Here is a 9,674-nt window from a genome sequence, read left to right on the forward strand (position 1 = left end):
TCACCCAACTGTAAGGACAGAGAGCTGAGCAGAGATGAGATTAAAGGTGATAACGTTAGTTTGCCTCATGGGACGACTTAGTATCTGCAGCAAAGCTTTTACAGGTCCCTTTCAGCAGTAAAGTAAATCTAAGCGGGTAGAGTAAATCAACACCTCTACTAATTATTATGATTGAGTAACACATGGAAATTGCTGTTGTTTCTGAGCATGTTGTGGCTCATGGTACTGCACCTGTTGCCTTCTGCTTGAAGAACTGATGAAGGACCAACAGCAGCTCTGCACCAAATGCTTCCCATAGACATCCTCAGTTAACATGACTGTGGACCTCTGACAAATCCACATGAATAGCTTTAAATAAGAATACCATGGTGGCTGTTAACTTTTTTAAAGGATTTTTTAAAATCTTTATTTGTGCAGTGTGAGCCATCCATTGGAGTACAATAACATTTTGCTCACTAGATTAATTAATGATGTGCGTACACTGAAACACTGCAAGGGGCACATCAATAAGTCAACATCATAAAAGATTGAAACTAATGCGGCAGGTCACGAAAGGCGGTGAAATCACCGCATTGTCCAAGTTTGGCAATCTAAAACATCACGCGTGAAATGATTTGAGAGTTCTGAGAATCACTGGAAACAACTTGAAAACACTGTGTTCCAGCATCATACGTAACACAATGCAAAAGAGAGAAATTACACAGGCAACATAAAGAACAACACACGTATAAACTGTAAAAAAGCAACATACATTTAGCAAATTCACAGAATTAGTCTTACTGCACACGGACAAAACTGTACAAAGAGTAAACACACTTTCAACATCAAACTGTCAGTTTGTATCATTTCAATTCAAACATAGGGTAATGCTGTATTTTTCCTAATAAATGAACTTGCGTGTTTTCATTGAAATCATAATCATACCCCTACCCATTATGCAGGGAAATGGAAATGCAAACTCTACTGGATGGAGCATTGAAAATGATTTGTTTTGCATTGCTTTCGACACTGTTATGTTTTATTTACTCTCATTTACCTGTAATGAAGAGTGAAGGCTAAACCTTTGTGAAGATGAGTGTAAGCCTCTCATCGCCACAAAACTGCTCCTGTGTTTCTCAGTGGTGTTTAGATTGCAGGTCATGACATTGCACTAGTAAAGCGAGATTGTTGCGTACATTTTAGAGTGTGACAGAAAACGTTTTCAGACGTTCAGAGCAGTTTTCTGCTCAAAAACCCGGTCATTCAGCAGGGGTAAATTGTTCTTGTGCTGTACTATAAGCCTCAAGCAGTGTCTGATTCTATTTGCTTGATAGACCTTTTTTTTCCAGTTGAAGGATTCAGTGTACATATTACATATTACCGTGTACATAGTCATGACGACCAAACAGAGGCAGAATAATAACATCAACAGCAACAAAAAGCTTTTTTCACTTAATTACAGTATTGGTAGGACTTACTAAGTTGCCAGGTTTGAGAGCACTGACCTACATCTAAAACAGATGAGCACGCAATTACTTTTTCAAACAATCCGCTAATGCATGGATAAGTTCATCTCGTTAGTTGCATTCTCGAATCAGGCCTGTTTGGACTGTGGCACAGAAGTTCATCTCCAGTGAGTTACAAGAAGCCTAGTAATAAACACTTAAAATGGCAGTTTCAGCAGACGTCAGACGAGTGTGCTTCCAGTTCACTTCCTCCACTTTGCAATTAGATATTTAGCTGATGCACTTATTTAGTTTGGATGTTGATTACAGCTGATGGATGCAGTGAATCAGATGAGGACACCTGGACACCACAGTACACTTGAAAAACCCCTTAAGCTGAAAAAGTGGTCTCATGTCTTACTCCATTTTCTGCCTCGGCCTCAATAACAGCCGCTCCGTTGTTGAGAGGCGCGTCGCTCAGTGTGCTGCGGAGCGTCACCCGGGTGACGCTGAGCGAGTATTTTCTCGGAGTTGCGTGATGTGGCCGGTGGCACATGACTTCCATGAACATTTCTCTAAAGCGGGTGGACATGAGGTTGTAAAGGATTGGGTTAACGGCTGAGCTGAGGTAGAAAAACACTCCAGAGATGATGTGGACATACTGGAAGATTTCCAGGTGGTTTTCAGTCCAGTCATGGATGAAACTCCACATGAGCCGGTCGGTGTGAAATGGCGCCCAGCAGATCCCAAATACCACCACTAAAACAACTGGAAAAAACAGCGAGAGAGAGAAAAACACAGCAGGAGTAACAGCCCGGGGGTCGTTTAATGTAGCAGTACATTGATTGATTTTGCCAACATGCTCCCTTTGTTCTCAATTAAATTGTCCCTCTGAGGGCTGTGTGTCTATGATTCAGAGGATCCTCAACATGCAGCCTTTTATTTAGCCAACAATTCATTTTTAGACTAGAAATTGGAAAATAGTCCTTGCTCATGCCATTGTGCGAGACCAGTACTTGTCCTTAATAGTTTTTGAGTGCTCCTCATAAAAGAGCTTGACCTGAGATACAAAAACAAAATTACATTTTCACAAGTGTCATTGTGGTTGGAAAGTCAATTGCCCCTTCTGATTTATCTGCCTCACAGAGTTCTCGAAGGAAAATCTAATGACTCTCACAAAACAGTTGTAACAGCTGTGTGAAAGATTGCATTGAAAGAACATATTTCTTCTAAAAAGCTCTTGAAAGTTCAAGATTACTTTGTAATATGTATGTATATATATATATATATATATGTATATATATATATATATAACAAGGTTTTTTTTTATATATATATATATATATATATACATATATATATATATATATAACCTTGTTAAAACAAATACAGTGCTTTTACTTTGAAACAGAAGCTTTTGTTTTTGTGACTTATTGGACAGATATAGACATTAAAGCAACACAATGCATGCTATAACATCCTGGTCTGAAGACATGGTTGTTTTCATATTAGAAGTCCTGCTTCAGATTTCACTGGTATCATTGGCTTGTCAAATGCACACAGTACCTCAACATTATTGTAAAACAGTTGTAATAAATGATACTGTTGACCAACTGTTGGGGGAGCCCAGGAGCAAACCCACTGTTGTTGTTGCCTACAGCTTGCTACTGAAGAACAAGGTGCCCACAGACAAAGGGTTTATAAAATCCCCTCTGAGCGTCACTAGTGTTTTCAGGACGGATGTGATTGTAAATAATTATCAACAATTAACAGGACAGACAGGATGACCTGAGGCTAGTTGGTTAGCATGCTAATTACAGTGGAAGCAAAGTGACATCATTAAAAGCAAAATCAGAGTTAATCATTTTTCCTGTTAATTTTGAATGCAACCTCTGAACTTTCCAGCATTTCCAATTAATCATACCCAATACATAGGAATATCTTACGGCAGTGTTTTAAAGGGGAAAATTCTAAATTCAATACTTTCTTGTTGTTTCATAGGAAGTTCTAGATGACTGACTTAGACAACTGACTGGACTGAAGTAGTGGTCACTAAATTATACGAAAATATGTCTCAAAGTTTTTAGTAATTTGAAATATGATATAGTCCTGTATGTATTTATTTATTATGGCTCAGTTATTTTCTAAAATGACTGCACTCTGTTTTTCAGTATTTATTATTCACACAGGAGGAAATTGTGCAATCTTCAGGAAATACTTCCATGACTGAACACACATTTGGCTTCATGGTTTTAGTGTCTTCTGTCTTCAAGTGTGATTTTATTTATGCAGCACTTCAGAGTCTCAACAGCGACCAAACATCTGATGTGAGAGCCTGACCTGGAGTGATGCGGAAGCACACATGGCCTACATCAATAAACACACTTGTATGACAGATGATGACAGATGAAAGGATGTTTCAGACGAAAGGATCAGCATTGTTTAGGTAACCTTTCATTTTGAAGTAGTAATAAGTAATAAGTGGAAGTAAAAACTGTTTATTTTAGCATTTGTATTCTGAATTATACAGATGCATGATTTTATTGTATTATGTCAAGAGTAGAAAAGTTATATAGTTGTTATATTTACATTAAACACTGAGTGGCAACAGATGTCAAGCGTGAGACCTTTGGGAGTTTAGTTTTCCATCTCCTTTATTAGTGATGTATCAAACACGATTTTGAAATGCTTTACAATAAGGTACACACAAAAGGTTTTGTGTAATTTTTTTAAGTAATCATTAGGTAATATTAGTGAATGTTTAGTTAATGGTTAATTATTAGTTATGGATTAGGTAACCATTAACCAATGATTAGTTAAACATTGAGTAATGGTTACTTAACCTTTTTTTGGGTACTTGGGTAATGAAAAAGTGTAATTCATAAATCCAGTGTCCAGATCCAGAGTCTCGCTTTGCACTATTTAATATAAGAAAAATCAGGCCTTACCTAACCCAACAGGCCACCCAGCTCCTAGAACAGGTTTTGGTCATCGACTACTGCAGCGTCCTGCTAACAGGCCTCTCGACCTGTGCTGTGAAACCACTACAGATGGTCCAGAACACGGCGGTCTGTCTGGTCTTCGATCAGCCTAAAAGGGCATATGTCACCCCTCTGTTCGTTGAGCTCCGCTGGCTATCTTTGGCCCGCCAGCATCAAATTCAAATCCCTGAAGCTAGCCTATAAAGTGCTCCATGGAGCTGCTCCCACCTACTTAAATGCTCTCCTAAAGGCTAATGTTACCCCTCGACTACTCCGTTCATTAAAGGATTGTCGTCTGGCCGTGCCAACAGCCCGCACTAGACAATCCAGACTCTATTCAAGTGTCGTTCCACGCTGGTGGAATGACCTAGAAGAACTTGAAGACCCAGCTCTTCCCAAGAGGATCTTCTGTCCTAGCTTCCTTCTGCACTTGCATTCTTACCCTCTGTCAGTCCACTGTTCCTATCTAGTGGATTTCTTTCCAAGACTTCTTCTATGTAGCTTATTCCTCTTTTGTAAGTCGCTTTGGATAAAAGTGTCTGCTAAATGCTTAAATGTAAATGTAGAGTGAAACATGTTCCATTTACAAAGACATGACACAGACAACAATGACAGTTCTTACACTTAAAGGTGAATCAATGAATATGTGGCGAGACAATGACGGAACTATGAAAACGCTTCACTTTTCACATTTCCATCAGCACTAAGTCAATTTGGTAATCCCACCTTACTCCTTAAAAGAGAGATTTGTGGTTAGTGGTTCCATCTCCCCTTCACTGACACAGAAATGACCCTGGGCTACAAATTTGGGCAGGGCTGTAAAACCCCCCTCTAAAATGACTTATTATTTCCTTTGATTGGATCCCTTCAGAGGATCTGCTGACTCAGCCAGAGGAAGTTTCAAACAGTACATTTTTTAAAAGCCCAGGAGCACTATGGTCATATATGTTCCAAGATAGCCCCCATATTATAGCAAAGAAATTAAATCCTCTAACTCTCAAATATTGGTACTGACCCCAAAGAACGTATTGAGGCTCAGTTGTGCTACAAATGTCACATAAATATGTTCTGACAAATGACTCCAGGACACACTTCCCAGTAAAATAATACAAGCGTTAAATACTCACACAACATTTTAGTGACCTGCCGGCGACGTGTCTTCTGCTGCTGCGTACGGACGTTACAAAAGCTCTCCTGTCCAAACTCCAACTTCACCTCCAGTGCCTGATGCATTTTTTCGCGCTTGAGCTGCAGCCCAATCAGCATGTAGAGAACGCTGATGATGAGCATGGGCAGAGCAAAAAACAGCAGAGTGGTCACCTGAATGGTCAGATTGTACATCCATAGTGGTTTCACCAGTGTACAGATGGCCGAGTCAGGGATTTCCACATTTACGTTTCCAGCCTGGCTGGTGGAATGACTATGAAGGATGGCGATCCCATGCAGACTTGTGTTGGGGATGGCACACAACACTGACACACCCCACACTGTGAGGATGACACGTTTGGCATGGGTGCGCGTCACGACATACTTTGCTCGCAGTGGGTGCACCACAGCAATGTAGCGCTCCACACTCAGTGCTGTCACGTTCAGGATGGACGCCAAGCATACTGTCTCGAACAGAAAGGTTTTGAAGTAACACCCTCCCTTCCCCAGGAGAAAGGGATAGTTTTGCCAGAGCTCGTACAGCTCCAGTGGCATGCCGAGCAGCAACACCAGCAGGTCTGACACTGCCAGGCTGAACAGGTAGTAATTTGTCGGCGTCCACATCACTTTGTTCCGTGCGATAACAGTACACGTCAGCACATTCCCCAGTACACCTACCACAAAGATGATCAGGTAGATGAGACAGACTGGGAGGAACACAGAGGATCGACGAGGACCCAGGTATTTTTCCAGGTAGTCTGTCAAACACGCTTCATCCAGGTCGACGTGGCTGCCGTTGATTCCTGGCGTCAGATTGCTACACTTTTCCCCGAGAGGACAAAGCCACCCACCTCTTTCAGGTATTAGATCAAGGGAGCAGTTGTAAGTTGACATCTTTGTCTTTGCTGACTTTGCCCCAGTGCACTTGCTCTCTGAGGAAAAATAAGATAGAACAGTCATCTGCTTTAATTGCCATTAAAATGTGCTTTAAATGTTATTTAGTAAATATGCAATTGCTGCCTGAGGGTCAAAAAGATCGCTCCAATGGACAAAATGGGTTTAATTAGTACATTAATATATAAATAAATAAAGTACATTCATGTTTGGTTCAGTTGCATTTGTGCAGTTACATTTGTGTCCCTGCTCTGTATGAAAATACTGCATATTTTCTTTAAAACGATGATAACTCATATTTGGCTACACAGTGCTGTGCTTTTCTGGTCACTGTATTTTTCTTTTCATATTTTGTATTGTTGCAACGTTAAAAGCAGAAGGAACCAGGTGATTTACGAGTGATACGACAGTCCCTACACCCGAGGTCTAATTTCTTTTTGAAGTATCTTATTCACATTTAATTTTTTTGAATGCATTTACTTCACAATGCAGTCTGATTAAATGTAAGTGTACCCCCCCCAACAATCCAGTTACACTGAACCTGCCACTGATTCAACAGAAAGTCACCACTTAGACAAATGAAGTCACCAATTAAGTTATAGCCGCAGAGATGTAACCTCAGTAAATGCTTTTTTTTTATTGGTTCCATGGACAAACATTAACATAACAGAAATACCCAATATTCAAAAGTACCTCTAACATGATTTTTGTTGGTGTTTTGTTTTATTTGAATGTTACTATTTACAGCAAATAGCTGTATAACGATCCACTGCATGATCAATTAGTCTTAAAATGTTATCTTTGATTAAGCTAAATGTGTTTTCCAACATTTTAACGTGACATCTCTTCAAAACATAGCTGTCGCAATAAATGGGTAAATTACAACAGTTGCAGGTTAATGAATTGGCCAATTACATTAGGAAACTGATAAGATTCCTTGCTATATTTAAAGCACATAATAATGGGAAATATTGGATTTACAGTAAAATGAATCACTTTGCTGCTTTAATTGTCTAGTTTTCACCAAGGAGCATAAATCGTCTTACCTCTAATGGGTTCCTGTGTTGTTTTTCCCTGGAGTCAATGCAGATTATTGTCTAAAGAGGTGGGTTAACAAGAAGCTGCTCTCCGTCCACTGTACTACTGCTCTGCCGCTCCTTCTCCTCAAGCCTCACTCATGATCACACACATATAGTGCATACACACACACTCATTCTCCCTCTCTCTCACTCTCCGTCATTCTTACTCACCCCCATCCTCTCTATACCACACATAAATGTGCAGACCTTCAAAATCTACATTTATAATGCTGCCCACACAAATACAGTAATAAAGGTGATGACATGTGGTGTGCGTGTCTTTCACACAGACAAAACAAACAAAAGCAATACTAACCTTTAATATGTTATAGTCTTTATTGTTTATTTTGTGAATGGAAGCAGTGAGGCATGATTTACTGCCTCTCGTTGGGTGTTTTCTCTTTTCCCGATCATTCTATCATAAACCCTAGATATGACAGTGAGTGAAAATCCCAGTAGACCAGCAGTTGCTCGCCCGTTTGACACCAGCAAACATGCCATGTTCAAAGTCACTAAAAGCATCTTTCATCCTCGCTCTGATGCTGGATTTCAACTTCTGGTTCAGGTTCTCTTGTCCATGTCTTCATGTACAATATATATCCATATACATAGCCCAACATCATAAACACAATATGCCTCGGCGGGCTTTACAGTCTGTACAGCAAGTGACGCCCTCTATCCTTCGACCCAATGTCAGAAACAGAGGAGGGATCCCTCTCCCAGGACAGTCAGAGTTCAGTAGATTACAAACAAAACATTACATTTACAAAGAGAGGAATGAGTACAAGATGGAGTCCAGGAGCATTTAAAAAAATTAACTTTACTGACATCATCTCGTTCAGGGTATGACATGCTGCTTATCCCAACACCATCTGGGGGTTGGTTCCAGCTCCTCATGTGACTCTCAGAACAGTTGGCTGGTCTGAGGAATAAACTGTGTGCCTCGCTGAAATATATCATCATTGCTTAATGATGGAGGGAGCCTAAGATCATGTGGCCCAGGAGCTGTACACACGAGGTTTGGTGAATCTACTTACGTTTTTTATTGCACCGGCTTTCTATCCATATGCAACAGGTCCCACTGTGAGAAAATCAACACCACCCTTTAGTTTTCATTTAAACAATCAAAGCTCTACTTTGGTAAAATGCTAATGTCACAGTCCCATGCGCTGCTGGTTCTGCCGGCCTGAAGATTGTGTACGACAGCTTTGTTCGTTGAGCATGAATGTATATACTGTATAGGCAATATTTTGCTGTTATTGCCTTTGCAGTGCATGATATGGCATATTAAAATTATGGATGTTTTTCAGTCTGTTTATGTTTGCCTTTTTCTTTTTTGCTTTCTGCAACAAGATGGTCCGCCTGATTCTTCTACTTTTGTAAAGGCCCAGAAAAAAACATTTCTGCTCACACCACTGTCTAGAAATAATGTTGTGTTTATGGAAAAACTTTGAAAAACTACCAAAAAACAAAGGTAATTTAGGTTTATGTCCTGTTTCCATGTGGATGGGGGCAAAAATCATCTTGCTGGGTCTGCAGCAAGCTCTCCTGTCAGTGCTGGTAAAAGAAAGCTATTTGTGTCTTTTCTGTGTCCACAAGCTCCAACCTAAGTGTTACAGGCGTGATGATGCCGTGCTGTTGTTGATGACTGTCATTATGTTTCTACCCTCTGGAATTCTCTTTTCAATTAATTAAACTCTGCCCCATCAGCATCATCTTTCAAACAGAACAAAACTGATCTCTTTGCAGCTAAGGTATGGAATGAAAAGTATGTATTCATAATTCCCTGGTAGTAATAATAATAACAACAATTGTAATAATATTAATAATAATCTTACCATAAATGTTTTGCCATGTACTTGCTCTGTGACAAAGAGTGCCTCTGAGGCTTTGGCAGAGTCAATTTGTATGCATTTGATGCAACCTGCAACCAGGAGCAGTGATGACACTTACATGGAAACCAATGATCTGATCTGATTCTGAATAAATTATAATGATGCTCTGATATGAAAACTATTAAAACGCTTAAAAAAAGGAAAAAAAGCCATCATATTTTGTTTCTTTTTGCCGTGCACTGCTCCTGTTTTCCTCATCACATTTCTCTTTTTCTCTGAATCTCCGCTTGTCTTGTATCTCTTTCCTGCCTTGAT

General features: G+C 39.8%; 1 protein-coding gene across 2 annotated transcripts; it reads right to left on the reverse strand.

Annotated features, from left to right (window-relative positions):
* Positions 1-1,367: 1,367 nt before the first annotated feature.
* Positions 1,368-7,661, reverse strand: nmur1a (neuromedin U receptor 1a). Of its 2 annotated transcripts, XM_044043388.1 has the most exons (3): positions 7,492-7,661; positions 5,533-6,483; positions 1,368-2,192 (listed from the first exon to the last, which is right to left on the reverse strand). In XM_044043388.1, exons 2-3 carry the CDS (start codon positions 6,443-6,445, stop codon positions 1,816-1,818), a joined length of 1,290 nt encoding a protein of 429 aa, XP_043899323.1. In that variant the 5' UTR covers positions 6,446-6,483; positions 7,492-7,661; the 3' UTR covers positions 1,368-1,815. The 2 variants fall into 2 exon arrangements, with proteins under 2 accessions (XP_043899323.1, XP_043899322.1); XM_044043387.1 differs by lacking the exon at positions 7,492-7,661 and having other exon boundaries at positions 5,533-6,564.
* Positions 7,662-9,674: the final 2,013 nt, after the last annotated feature.

The sequence above is a fragment of the Solea senegalensis genome, linkage group LG14, assembly GCF_019176455.1.
Source record: "Solea senegalensis isolate Sse05_10M linkage group LG14, IFAPA_SoseM_1, whole genome shotgun sequence".
NCBI lineage: Eukaryota > Metazoa > Chordata > Actinopteri > Pleuronectiformes > Soleidae > Solea > Solea senegalensis.